The 11,967-nt window shown below is 36.1% G+C and overlaps 1 protein-coding gene across 3 annotated transcripts in view; it reads left to right on the top strand.

The window, feature by feature from the left end:
• The first annotated feature begins 775 nt into the window (after nt 1–775).
• Nucleotides 776–11,967, top strand: part of LOC149786100 (uncharacterized) — a 36,849-nt gene continuing 25,657 nt past the window's right edge. Inside the window, exons 1-4 of one of the 3 annotated variants that reach the window (XM_089976412.1) lie at nt 776–975; nt 1,461–1,735; nt 4,040–4,452; nt 10,729–10,892. In XM_089976412.1, coding sequence (XP_089832538.1) covers nt 1,584–1,735; nt 4,040–4,452; nt 10,729–10,892 — 729 coding nt within the window. In that variant the 5' untranslated portion in view covers nt 776–975; nt 1,461–1,583. Of the gene's footprint in view, nt 976–1,034; nt 1,736–2,996; nt 3,257–4,039; nt 4,453–10,728; nt 10,893–11,967 lie in introns of those variants that run through there. The other 2 variants (XM_089976411.1, XM_089976413.1) reach the window with 2 other exon arrangements.

Genomic DNA, 11,967 nt, shown 5'->3' with positions numbered 1-11,967 from the left:
GTGTGTGTGTGTGATTTGGATTTTTAACGTAGCTTTAGCAATTTTCAGTCATATCGCTACGATGTCTACAGTGTGGCAGTTTAATGTGATGTCTAGCACTGGGACATCATGCCGCAGACATGTAGCATGATGTCCCACTCAGTCACATTATCCTGACACCAGGTCGACCAGTCATAACATTACCATCTTAACGCTGAGCGCCAATCGAGGCAGCTGTAAGTACCATTTTTATAAATCTTTGGTATGACTCGGCCTGGGATCGAACCAACGGCCTCCCGCATCCGAGGCGGACGCTCTAACAACTAGGCCACTGGAGCTGTCAAACGTCTCTAAATACATCTACATTTTCGAATTATTAACAAAAGACAAGATTTAAGTTTCGGATGCATTATCCAAAGTGGGTGAGTGAATTGTACGTTTGTTGTTGTGTTTGACTGTTTTGTTCTTGTTTTCTTTAAACCAGTTTTGTGTACTTATATAAAGCACGAGTACACTATTTCTGGCTTGAATACACATGAGAGAGAGAGAGAGAGCGCATGCTATATAGATGTTATCTTTAATTAGTACTTGGCAGTAAAAGCGTATGAAAGTCTGAAGGACCCGTACAATAAACATCAGAATAAACGTATATACGGAGGTTCATCCACTGTCTCAGCTGGTGAGTTGTACTAATTGTTCATTTAACGGTGATGTTTTCGGGACACGTAACGTAATTAACAAACACCATTATATTACCACTGACGAAAGCGTGGACTTCGCATTCAGAGCGCTTTTATTACGATCACGCTTTGATGACGTCATGCCACTAGGCCGTATTAAGTGCCAAGTCTATTCCTTTTATTCAGAGAGCACGTGATTTTTTTTTTTTAAAGTACAGTGACCTTTAGGATCTGGATATGGACAAGGCCGCCAGCAGAGAATCCAGGAGAAATGCATATCCACAGACACAAGGTCACGAAATAAATTATATGAATGGTATGTATATGGCTGATCTCATGACCACTATTTTGTGTAAATTTAATTTGTGGGCTAAATCAAAATGTTGACAAAATATGTGACACTTTGCTCATTGATAAATTCTTAGTAATAGATATAAGTATATTGATGGCTACAAGTAAATCCATTACTTCCAATCAGCCGAGTGCGTGAATCAAATATATTTTCGTTTTTGTCGTAATTCTGATGAAACATGGATCGCCAGGTTGTTTGATATTCCGAATGAAAAATCAATATGTGAGCAGTGCAGCTGCGCACTAAACGAGACTGTTCAATATAGTAGAATTCATTGTCATCAACCAGTCGATATAATATAACAGACTTGAGAAAAATATGTTTTGTATTCAGACATGTTAAATCACAAGTATATCAAGCAGTGAGCCTGTGACTGATTAAGTACATGTGATGTACAACAAGACTATGAACAAAACTGACCAGTGGTATTGGCGATATTTATTTTACAGACTGATAATGCACGATGCTGAATAATGAACAAGCGGAACAGAATTGCTGCATTAGACAAAATCAGAGAGATTTATTAAAGACTGGACTCATCGATAAACACTGAAAATTTATGTTACTGGACAATGAAAATTCACGGTTCCAAGAAAGACTGGTTGATCAGCGTATGGAAAGGCTGGGCCCCTTGGCACACTCACATGACCACAGAACAGAATGGTAAAATGGGGACCCATGCCAAGATGAACAAACATGGATCTTTGGTCTTTAAATACTTGTGGTAAGTAACAAACAGCAGATTTCATAGCAAAACGAAGTGTATCTACTATCACTAACCGCTTGAATATAATTAAAGGTACTGACAAACTTGTTGATTAATCGCTAAATTCTCAGAGAGGGGTTGCTTAAATGAAATACCGTTAAAACGTATCATTTTTATTCTTCGCGTGTTTCAGTGTGTGATTCCTCCGACAACGAATGCTAAACTTAAAGATGGTTATGTTCCATATGATATCCAATAACTCATCACAAATCGATCCAGATTGTTCAGTATGGTCCATGTTTTGTCAGCGGAAGCTCTACACGCTATTTATTTACAGTAATGAAATAGAAGCTCAAGCCTTACTGATATAACTGTACTTCTTCGATAATCGCTTTGAAATAAACATGAGATTAAGTCAGATTGAGATTTTCAAAAGAACATTTTGTCCATAAAATATTTGTTAAGGATTTTTTTTGTAGTGGAGATGTTTTATTACTTGAAAAAGCAGATGCCACCTTCATTCATATGCGGTCTTGTGTAGTCTCTCTCTCTCTCTCTCTCTCTCATGCCAACCTAAACATCACGTCTGGTTTTTACACACAAGCACAGCCATAAGCCAAATCAAACATCATATCTGGTTTTTTACACCCAACCACATTCATTTGCCAACTTAAACATCACGTCTGGTGTTTTACAAACACGCACATTCATTAGCCAACTTAAACATCACGTCTGGTTTACACACACGCACATTCATTAGCCAGCTTAAACATCACGTCTGGTGTTTTACACACACGCACAGTCATATGTCACAAAACATGCTGTCTATGCACGCACACATAGGGAAGCTGCAGTAGCTCAGCTGATTTAGCGTCAGACTCGAAATCCGGGCCACAACACTCTCATTTATATACATTACAAAACATACCGTATGGTGATGTTCTACACCCACACACACGCGTGCGCGCCTATTTATATACCATATAAAACATACCGTCTGGTGTAGTTCTACATCTACATACACGCATGTGCGCCTATTCATATACCATACAAAACATACCACCTGGTGTAGTTCTATTCATTAAATATGCCACACTAACCATACTGCCTGTTGTAGTTCTTCAGACACGGACACGTTTTCTTTTATAAAAGTGTACACCAAGAGCATTATCATAATTTATAGGAGAATCGGTATGCGGTGTGACTACGGTAATTTTACTCAATCAGTATCAGTCAAATGCATCCATGTGGCGAAAGAAACAGATGCGTTTCATTAAAACTTTATCAGGGAAGTACAGGTGTCTTTAGTTCCCAGGACAATGGAACGTAGAGCGGACTGAAAGGTCACAGCTGCAAAACATTTGGAAGAAAAAGTAACTTTTAGAGTTTCACAAAATCTTGAACCAAAAACCAAAACTGACGTTCGTGGAAATAACTGATCAAAATGTGAAATCGTATGGCCTGAACAGAATTAATTGACAGTCTGCCTTCTAGTGGATATATATCGGAGTCATTCCTTGTCCGTACAATGAACTCAGTGTAAGGTCGTTAGTCAGTAACATTTAATTCAGGAGAGGATATGACATTATTTCTTGTCCTCAGGTGTCTGTTCAAGTGTACATAGACTGATATTTCGTATAACACTAATTGATGTTGTTGTTGTTGTTCTAGGGTTTAACGCCATTTTTCAGCACAAGATAGGCCATATATGGCGGCCAGTATAACTGGTGAAGGAAGAACCCTGGAAAACCCAGGAAAGAACCACCGACCCACGAGAAGCTACTGGCAGGCTTTCCCACGTACCCTCTCTAACCGAGCCTTGGACTCGAACATACGCAGACATAGGTGAAATGGCAGTGATCAGGAACGGTGAGCGCTTTAGACCACTCGGGGCCCCCAACACTAATTGATACTTTTAACATACAGGTAAGGTCCGATATTTCTTATAACACTGATATTTTTACCACACAGGTAAGGTCTGCATGAAATAATGGCATGGAAAATAACAATAATGGCATAAATACAATGTTCATAGTTACTTAAGTCAGTGGTAACAATAATCAGCAATAAAAGAACCAAATATATATACACAGAATTGTGTAATTTATATTAAGTGATACAAAAATATAAAACGCTTCGGAAAAATTGTCAGACGACGAAAACACCTGGCAAAATTAGGAACTGATTATACTGGCTATTTTCCATATTCCTCTGAGTATAGAATAAAATCACCCTTTTCCTCTTTTAAGACTAAATGGAATGGCGGGTTATACTTAAATAGGGACTGGTCTGCTTTTTGTATATGGATGTGTTTCTTTGCAGGTTTACTTTTGCATTCATCGGTATTATTGGATCCCTAAGATGCATCCTGTCCCTATTCGTCAGTTTTGAATTGGAGACCTCACCTGCTGAAGTGACTAAAGACTTAAGATGTGAACCGGATATTCTGCAAGACTCAATGATTTCCGGTGTAGATGCAGCCAGCGAGCCTGAGTGCCCATGGAATCACGTGTTCTCGGATGTGAGCAATAGAGTTAATCTGCTAGAGGTCGCTTTCAAAGAACAAGTATATGCGCGGGAATCTATTGCACGCGAAGTTTTCAATCAATCTGATATCAACAAGATTTTGAATGCAAAACTAGCCATATTTCTTGAACAATTGAACAATTTAAGCCACAAATATAACGACCTAGAGCTGAAGTACAAAGAACTGTCCACACGAGTATATTCAGACGGTAAGTTACGCGGGCCATTCTTTATGACCTGATTCGGTAAGTCATTGAGACGGACCGATGGAGCCTTACTTCTTATTTATAGTCTGTTTTCCTTTTCCAATCGTGAAATTAAAATTTGTATCATTTCTGAATGTACAAACAATTCTAACTGAACTCACATAACGCTCTTGTATAACCACCTGTATTTTTTTTAAAAATAATTTTTGAAAATGTATAATTTGTGTGCCTGATACAACAGTGGCTCATACAAAAGAACGTTGGGTATAAACACACTAGTACTGTAAATTATTACCACACATCACTGTTCATTATTATCATACTACTACTGATCTTTATTACCACATGGCACTGCTCATTATTACCACACATCATTGTTCGTTTTTTACCACACTAGTACTGCTTCTTATTACCATACTAGTACTGATCTTTATCACCACACGGCACTGGTTGTTATTGCCACACTAGTACTGCTCATTACTACCGCACATCACTGATCATTATTACTACACGTCGTTGCTCATTACCTCACAGCACTATTCATTACTATCATACATCACTGCACATTATTACCATAATAGTACTGATCACTATCAAAACACAACACTGCTCATTATTACCACAATAGTACTGATTATTATCACATAACATCACTGCCCATAATTACCATACTAGTGCTGTTTATTATTACCACACATCACTTCAAATTATTACCATACTAGTACTCATTACCATTACCACACAGCAATGTTAATTATTACCATACTAGTACTGATTATTATCACATAACATCACTGCCCATAATTACCATACTAGTGCTGTTTATTATTACCACACATCACTTCAAATTATTACCATACTAGTACTCATTACCATTACCACACAGCAATGTTAATTATTACCATACTAGTACTGTTCATTATTACCACACATCACTTCAAATTATTACCATACTAGTACTCATTACCATTACCACACAGCAATGTTAATTATTACCATACTAGTACTGTTCATTATTACCACGCATCAGTGCTCGTTGTTACCAGACAACTCTACTCAGTATTGTCATACTAATACTTTTCATTATTTCCACACAGCACTGCTCATTATTGCTACACAACACTACTTATTATTACCAAACATTACTACTCGTTATTACCATACTAGTACTGCCCATTATTACTAAACAGTAGCGCTCATTGTTGCCACACAACGCTGCTCAGTCACCACACGGCTTGAATTAAGTATAAATTCCAATGTCCTTATCCAAGAATGTTATCAAAGCACGTTTGTATTTCCAGAGAAAATAATCACTTGAATTCAGTAATTTGAAGAAAATAAAATTCATCCCAAACTGGTCAAACATAATACAACTTAAAGTGCTACATGTTAAAGCACGATTGGTAAAATCCTCACAGTCACAAGATAATATAGTTCTCTGCTTGACCCCAGGTCACAATTAGTATTTTCTAAAAACAATCATTACCTAATGGAAAATAACCTAGAATGATCTGAGCCTTGTTTACGTACAACACAGTAGCCTATAAAATTCGCTTTGGTATCTCCTAAACCCTCACCCAAATCAATACGTTTACCTGAATAATAATTCGGTTAATAAACTCATACATACAGAGAATACTAATGCTGTTATTAGTTGTTTAAATAAATGAAATTAAATAAAATTAAAAAGTCAATTAGGTCAACTTGATGGTCAAGTCAAGGTCAAGGCAAGCAAACAATGTTACGTTACAATAACATGTAATGAAATAAAAAATTTAAAACTAACAAACAAACAATTAAATTAAATGTACATAACATATGGCATGCGCCATGTCAGATGAGTTTCCATGCATATATCACAGCTGCCACGTACTGATGTTTTGCTGTCATAAAATCAGAATTGCTCATTAAAATATTTGTAGAGGTTTGTTTGCTTAAAATTTGAAACATTAAGTGCTTGTATCATATTATGCTGCTGTTTCGTAAAACTGCTCGCGTAAGGAAAATATGTCTTAAAATACTGTCCGAACGGTGGTATATGAAAACTGTTCTTTTCATTCGTCCGTGTACTCCTGATAGTAATGTTCCTTACAAACTTAAAAACTTTAAATCACTGGAACTTGATTATTTAAAACCTTGAAAGTAAGAAGAGCTTTTTCTAGAAATAACGTGATCCTTAATTGACGTCCATCCAAGAGGTTAGAAAAGAGATTATGTAGATATTTAAAAATCTTTAACATTTAAAATTAGCCTGGTTTTTCTTTTGTGTAAGATGTATAGTCTCTACATGTAAGAAAAATTGATGTGTTTTCCCCACACAGCAGAGCAGTAGGCAAAATGTGTAAAATCAACTGTACACGTTTAGGATCAACATATTAGACCTTAAACATCTAACCCTTTCTATATAATTCATAGTGTCTTACAAACTTTTATTAGGAGTTCTTTTTATTCCAAAGTGGACCAGGATAAGCATTATTAAAGAGGATACGTGAATGTTTAGACCAGGATAAGTTTTATTAATGAGGTCATGTACAAGTTTAGACATGAATAGGTATCATTAAGAGGATACGTAACGTTCAGACCAGGAAAAGTTTTATTAATGAGGTCATGTACAAGTTTAGACCCGAATACGTATCATTAAGAGGATACGTAACGTTCAGACCAGGAAAAGTTTTATTAATGAGGTCATGTACAGGTTTATACCAGATTACTTATTATTCAAGAGACGTTCACTTTTAGACCATGGTGAGTTATATTAATGAGGATACGTACAAGTTTTGACCAATAAAAGTATCAGTAAAATATTGAGTATACATACACGCTGGGTACATTTAGCAGTTTTAGTCACCCCCATCACCTCTAAACAGGTTTTGGCCTATATCCATAAAACTTAGCTGACCTCTAAATGTTTGCCCCCTCCCCGAAAATAATTCATCGGGCGCCCTTGTAGGGAGCCACGGTAGCTCATCAATTGTGGACTATCCGACACGTAATCCAAGGGTTGCCGTAGTGTGTCTTTTTCTCGGGGAAAAGTACTTAGCTCCTTTTTAATTTGCATGAATTGGCGAAATAGTGCTGACCGTACCGTGAAATCTACGAAAAACACGCTTAGTGTATTCATTCAAAGCACATATGAAATTAAGATTTCGTTGCTGTTAAGGTCATACAACATATGTAAGACTATCGATTGTTTAAATTTGCCAGTGTGTAATTTGCTGTTTAATGTACCGTTTTTCCCCATTCGAATTGGTTGCCATAGAAACGTTAGTAAAGAGATTGTACTGATTGTCAAAAAGTTTATAGTCACCAAATTCTGTATAGGTTGTATAACGTCCCACAGCCAATACATATCATTTTCTTTAGACTTTACAGACACCATCACCATACATTGTTTAGGAACGAAAATGAAAATAGGGAAGGGGAGGTAATGATGCCATGGTTTCTGAATCAAAAGCGAACTCAAGAGATTTTTGTTCCTTATTAGTCAGTTCATATGACACCCCCCCCCCCCTCCGATTAATACTTGCATACATGTATGTCATAAACTAGGAGGAATGCAAGAAACACAGAACATCAGATCTATTCATGTTCCATTTTAAAAACGTTCTCATTCACACTTATATCACGAATAACATCTACTTGGTATTATGGTACTAATCGTCAGAATGCATTAGTCATTAGTTTCTCTACTCTGTATTATCGTACTAAATGTGTTTCAGAATGCATTCGTCATTAGTCTCTCTACTCTGTATTGTCGCACTAAATGTGTTTCAGAATGCATTAGTCATTAGTCTCTCTACTCTGTATTATCGGTCTAAATGTGTTTCAGAATGCATTACTCATTAGTCTCTCTACTCTGTATTATCGGTCTAAATGTGTTTCAGATTGCAATAGTCATTAGTCTCTCTACTCTGTATTATCGTACTAAATGTGTTTCAGATTACATTAGTCATTAGTCTCTCTACTCTGTATTATCGCACTAAATGTGTTTCAGAATGCATTAGTCATTAGTCTCTCTACTCTGTATTATCGGTCTAAATGTGTTTCAGAATGCATTACTCATTAGTCTCTCTACTCTGTATTATCGGTCTAAATGTGTTTCAGATTGCAATAGTCATTAGTCTCTCTACTCTGTATTATCGTACTAAATGTGTTTCAGATTACATTAGTCATTAGTCTCTCTACTCTGTATTATCGGTCTAAATGTGTTTCAGAATGCATTACTCATTAGTCTCTCTACTCTTTATCGTAATAAATGTGTTTCAGATTGCATTAGTCATTAGTCTCTCTACTCTATATTATCGTCCTAATGTGTTTCAGATTGCATTAGTTATTAGTCACACCAAATAAGGCTTCTTCATTTCACAGGTGATTTTCATGAGAGTGAATACAAAGAGCAAGATGTTTTAAACGGCAGCAATTGCTTTTTACCCATCCTTAATAATTCCATGATAATTATCTTATCATCCGGCACCGTTATCCTCTACCGCGCGTGCGTGCGTGCGCGCGCGCGCGTGTGTGCGTGTGTATGTAAGAGAGAGAGAGAGAGAGAGAGAGAGAGAGGTGGTGGTGGATATGTGATCGCAATAGCTAAGGTTCCAATCTTCAGACTGATGACATCAAATGCTGTGTAATTACCAGGTCAGGGTTGGATACTTTTTTCAGTGTCAACTGAAACATAAATTTGTTTTGTTTACATTTTACCCGAAATTAAAAAAAAAAAAAATAGATGTGAAGAATTCAAGCGCATTCGCTACTGTTTTCGTCTGATTTTTAAATTTTCAACTGAATGCCGACAAAAATCCAACGTTTGACAGTTGCTGGAGCAATTTCACAAATTATAAAATTAAATTGTAAACAAATCAGTTACAAATGAAAATAAGAAAAGTAGATGTCACGAGCTCGCCATGTCTATATCACTATGCCTACGTTACAAAAATAGCTGCACCAGTGATGTTCTCTACACGAATGCATGGTTTTCAGTACTACTGGTGCCTTTTCAGCCTCTGGTATTGAATTCTTCTTCCCATTGTGTCACACTCTATGCACCATTCTATCACACTATTCCCTATTTTATCACGCTCTACCCACAACTCTATCACGCTCTGTTCACATTCTATCGCTCTATTGACCATTTTATCACGCTCTGTCCACAACTCTATCACGCTCTGTTCACCATTATAGCATTCTATTCACCATTCCATCATTCTATTCCCCATTCTATCACTCTATCCATCATTATATCACTGTTCACCATTCCATCACTCTATTCCCCATTATATCACTCTATTCATCATCATATCACTGTTCACCATTCTATCACTCTATTCACCATTCTATCACTCTATTCACTATTACTTACACGCATACTCATAATATCCCACAGTCATACTTGATTTATCATATGTAAAATTGTTGAAAAAAGCGTGAGACTTTCAGTTGTTACTTCACATTTTCCACATAAAAGCTTCTGAACAATAACATTGTTTGATTTTGTTTTTCCATCTGTAATATCCCCCGCCACCTCCGATGTTAATACCTGTAACATTTCAGTATCCAGTTTGGTGAGATAAAGTTTTGGTCATCTAGTGTGTACATTAGACTTTGGGTGTGGGCTGAAAAGCCCATTTGAACGATTTTACAATATTTACAAGCTACCGTTTCTTTTCTGATCTCTGGCATCCTAACCCTTATTTTCCATTCAGCCTTTTTGTTTGTTTGGACATTTTGTTCACCACATCCAACCAGACTTTATTATCATAGATTCATTTGCTAATTTGTATTCATGATACATCTTGCACTGCATTTTCTACTGATCACACATCATTTTATCAAGACAGAATTACAAGACAATATCCTCTACCATCTGGAGTGATAAAATTTTAAACTTGATTTTCATCAATATGTCTTTCTAACGTTAATAGTTTGTGCTTTTCTTGTAAATGAAAGTTACCAGAAGTTTACCATTCATCTGAACAAAAGGAAATTAATAACATGGTAATTATTTATTATCCAATATTCGTATTAAGTACTTACCATCACGGACGTCATTAGGGTAGGGATTGGGTGGTTGCCTTTGTTATCTCTTACGATACCTAAATCCGAAGTTTACCACGTGATCCCTTGTGATACCTAAACCGGAAGCTTGAAATTGTTATCTCTTGCGATACCTAATCCCGAAGTTTAACGTTTCTTCTCAGTCTCGAATTCCACCAAATGATCAATTCTAAACCAGAGGAGATACAGCCAGATCTTTCACAATGTTTCCATTTCTTCCAGAGCTGCTGGGCCTGGCCATCTTTATGGTCATTCTAGTAGAGATATTTTCTAGACTATGGTCTCGGATCGTCAAGCTGCTGTCCAAAATCACAGTGTACATGCCTCATTTTCCCCAAATGGGCCAGCGTCTGTTCCCCCGAGTGAGCCAGCCTCTGGAGAGAAAGGTACTGATGCTCTGAAATTTCTTAAAGCAATTCAGACGTCTAGAAATCATCATCTCTGATTATCAGTTGTTTTAACCAATATATACTGAAATTTAGTATTAACGTTTTCTTCAGATATCGTTCGACTTGCGGTAGAGTGCATCTGATTTTATAAAAAATAGCAACAATAAAGTTACGACTAAACAAAACAAAAAGCAAACCAAGCAGCGATGTAATTTATTTGATATCTTTTTAAACATGTTAGACGTAATATGTTGGATAAACATGCAAACATGTTTCCAAAAGAATTACTGAATTAATAATTTATAGATCCTCAGTTCTTCTCTAAGGTTGCAATATTTTCTGATAGAAATAATCATTCTTTGAGAAAGTTCTTGTTCGTGTAAATTGATATATTGTGCACGAATAGATTGATAAAGTGCTTTAAGAAACTTATTGAATTCATCGTTTAGATACATTGTATTGTGTCCACAAAGGTCTGAATTATAAAGTATTACATAAATATATATATAAATAATTAATAAAGAAGAAAACAGTACAGCTATTTAGTTTAATTACTTGAATCAGAAAAAGTAAACCGTGAACTATAATCTATCTCCTTTGAAGAAAAACAACTAATTATTACTAAGTTAAACACTTATCATTCTGTATTATTTGTCTGAACATATTTAAATACAAGACATGCTCTTATTTAAAACCGTGAACATAGCTGAATCATGTAATGCCCCTTATATTTTATGAAACACGCGTTTCATATCCTTATAAACATGCATGTTTGGATGACGCACTGGAACATGACCAATCGGATTAAAATCAGATCTCCACAGTGCTACGTGGAGACATGACGGACACCAATAGAAGTTCGTGTTTTGCTGATCTTTGAAATTCCATTTATTTTTTGTATTTTTTCAGATAAAGCTTTGCAAATTAATGTTAATTGTTAGTAACGATGCTCCAAATAATGTTTGCCACCTTCAAAAATTTGATAGTTGTAACTTTATTGGTGATCTACAAGGTCAACAGAACATAAATTCATATTGATGTCTATCTGATCTCTACGTGGGAGTGTAACAGT

Source organism: Sinohyriopsis cumingii, chromosome 12 (assembly GCF_028554795.1).
Source record: "Sinohyriopsis cumingii isolate HCF-2022 chromosome 12, ASM2855479v2, whole genome shotgun sequence".
NCBI classification, from domain to species: Eukaryota; Metazoa; Mollusca; class Bivalvia; order Unionida; family Unionidae; genus Sinohyriopsis; species Sinohyriopsis cumingii.
The sequence above is the reverse complement of the archived record's forward strand: the minus strand, read 5'-3'. Positions and strand labels throughout refer to the sequence as shown.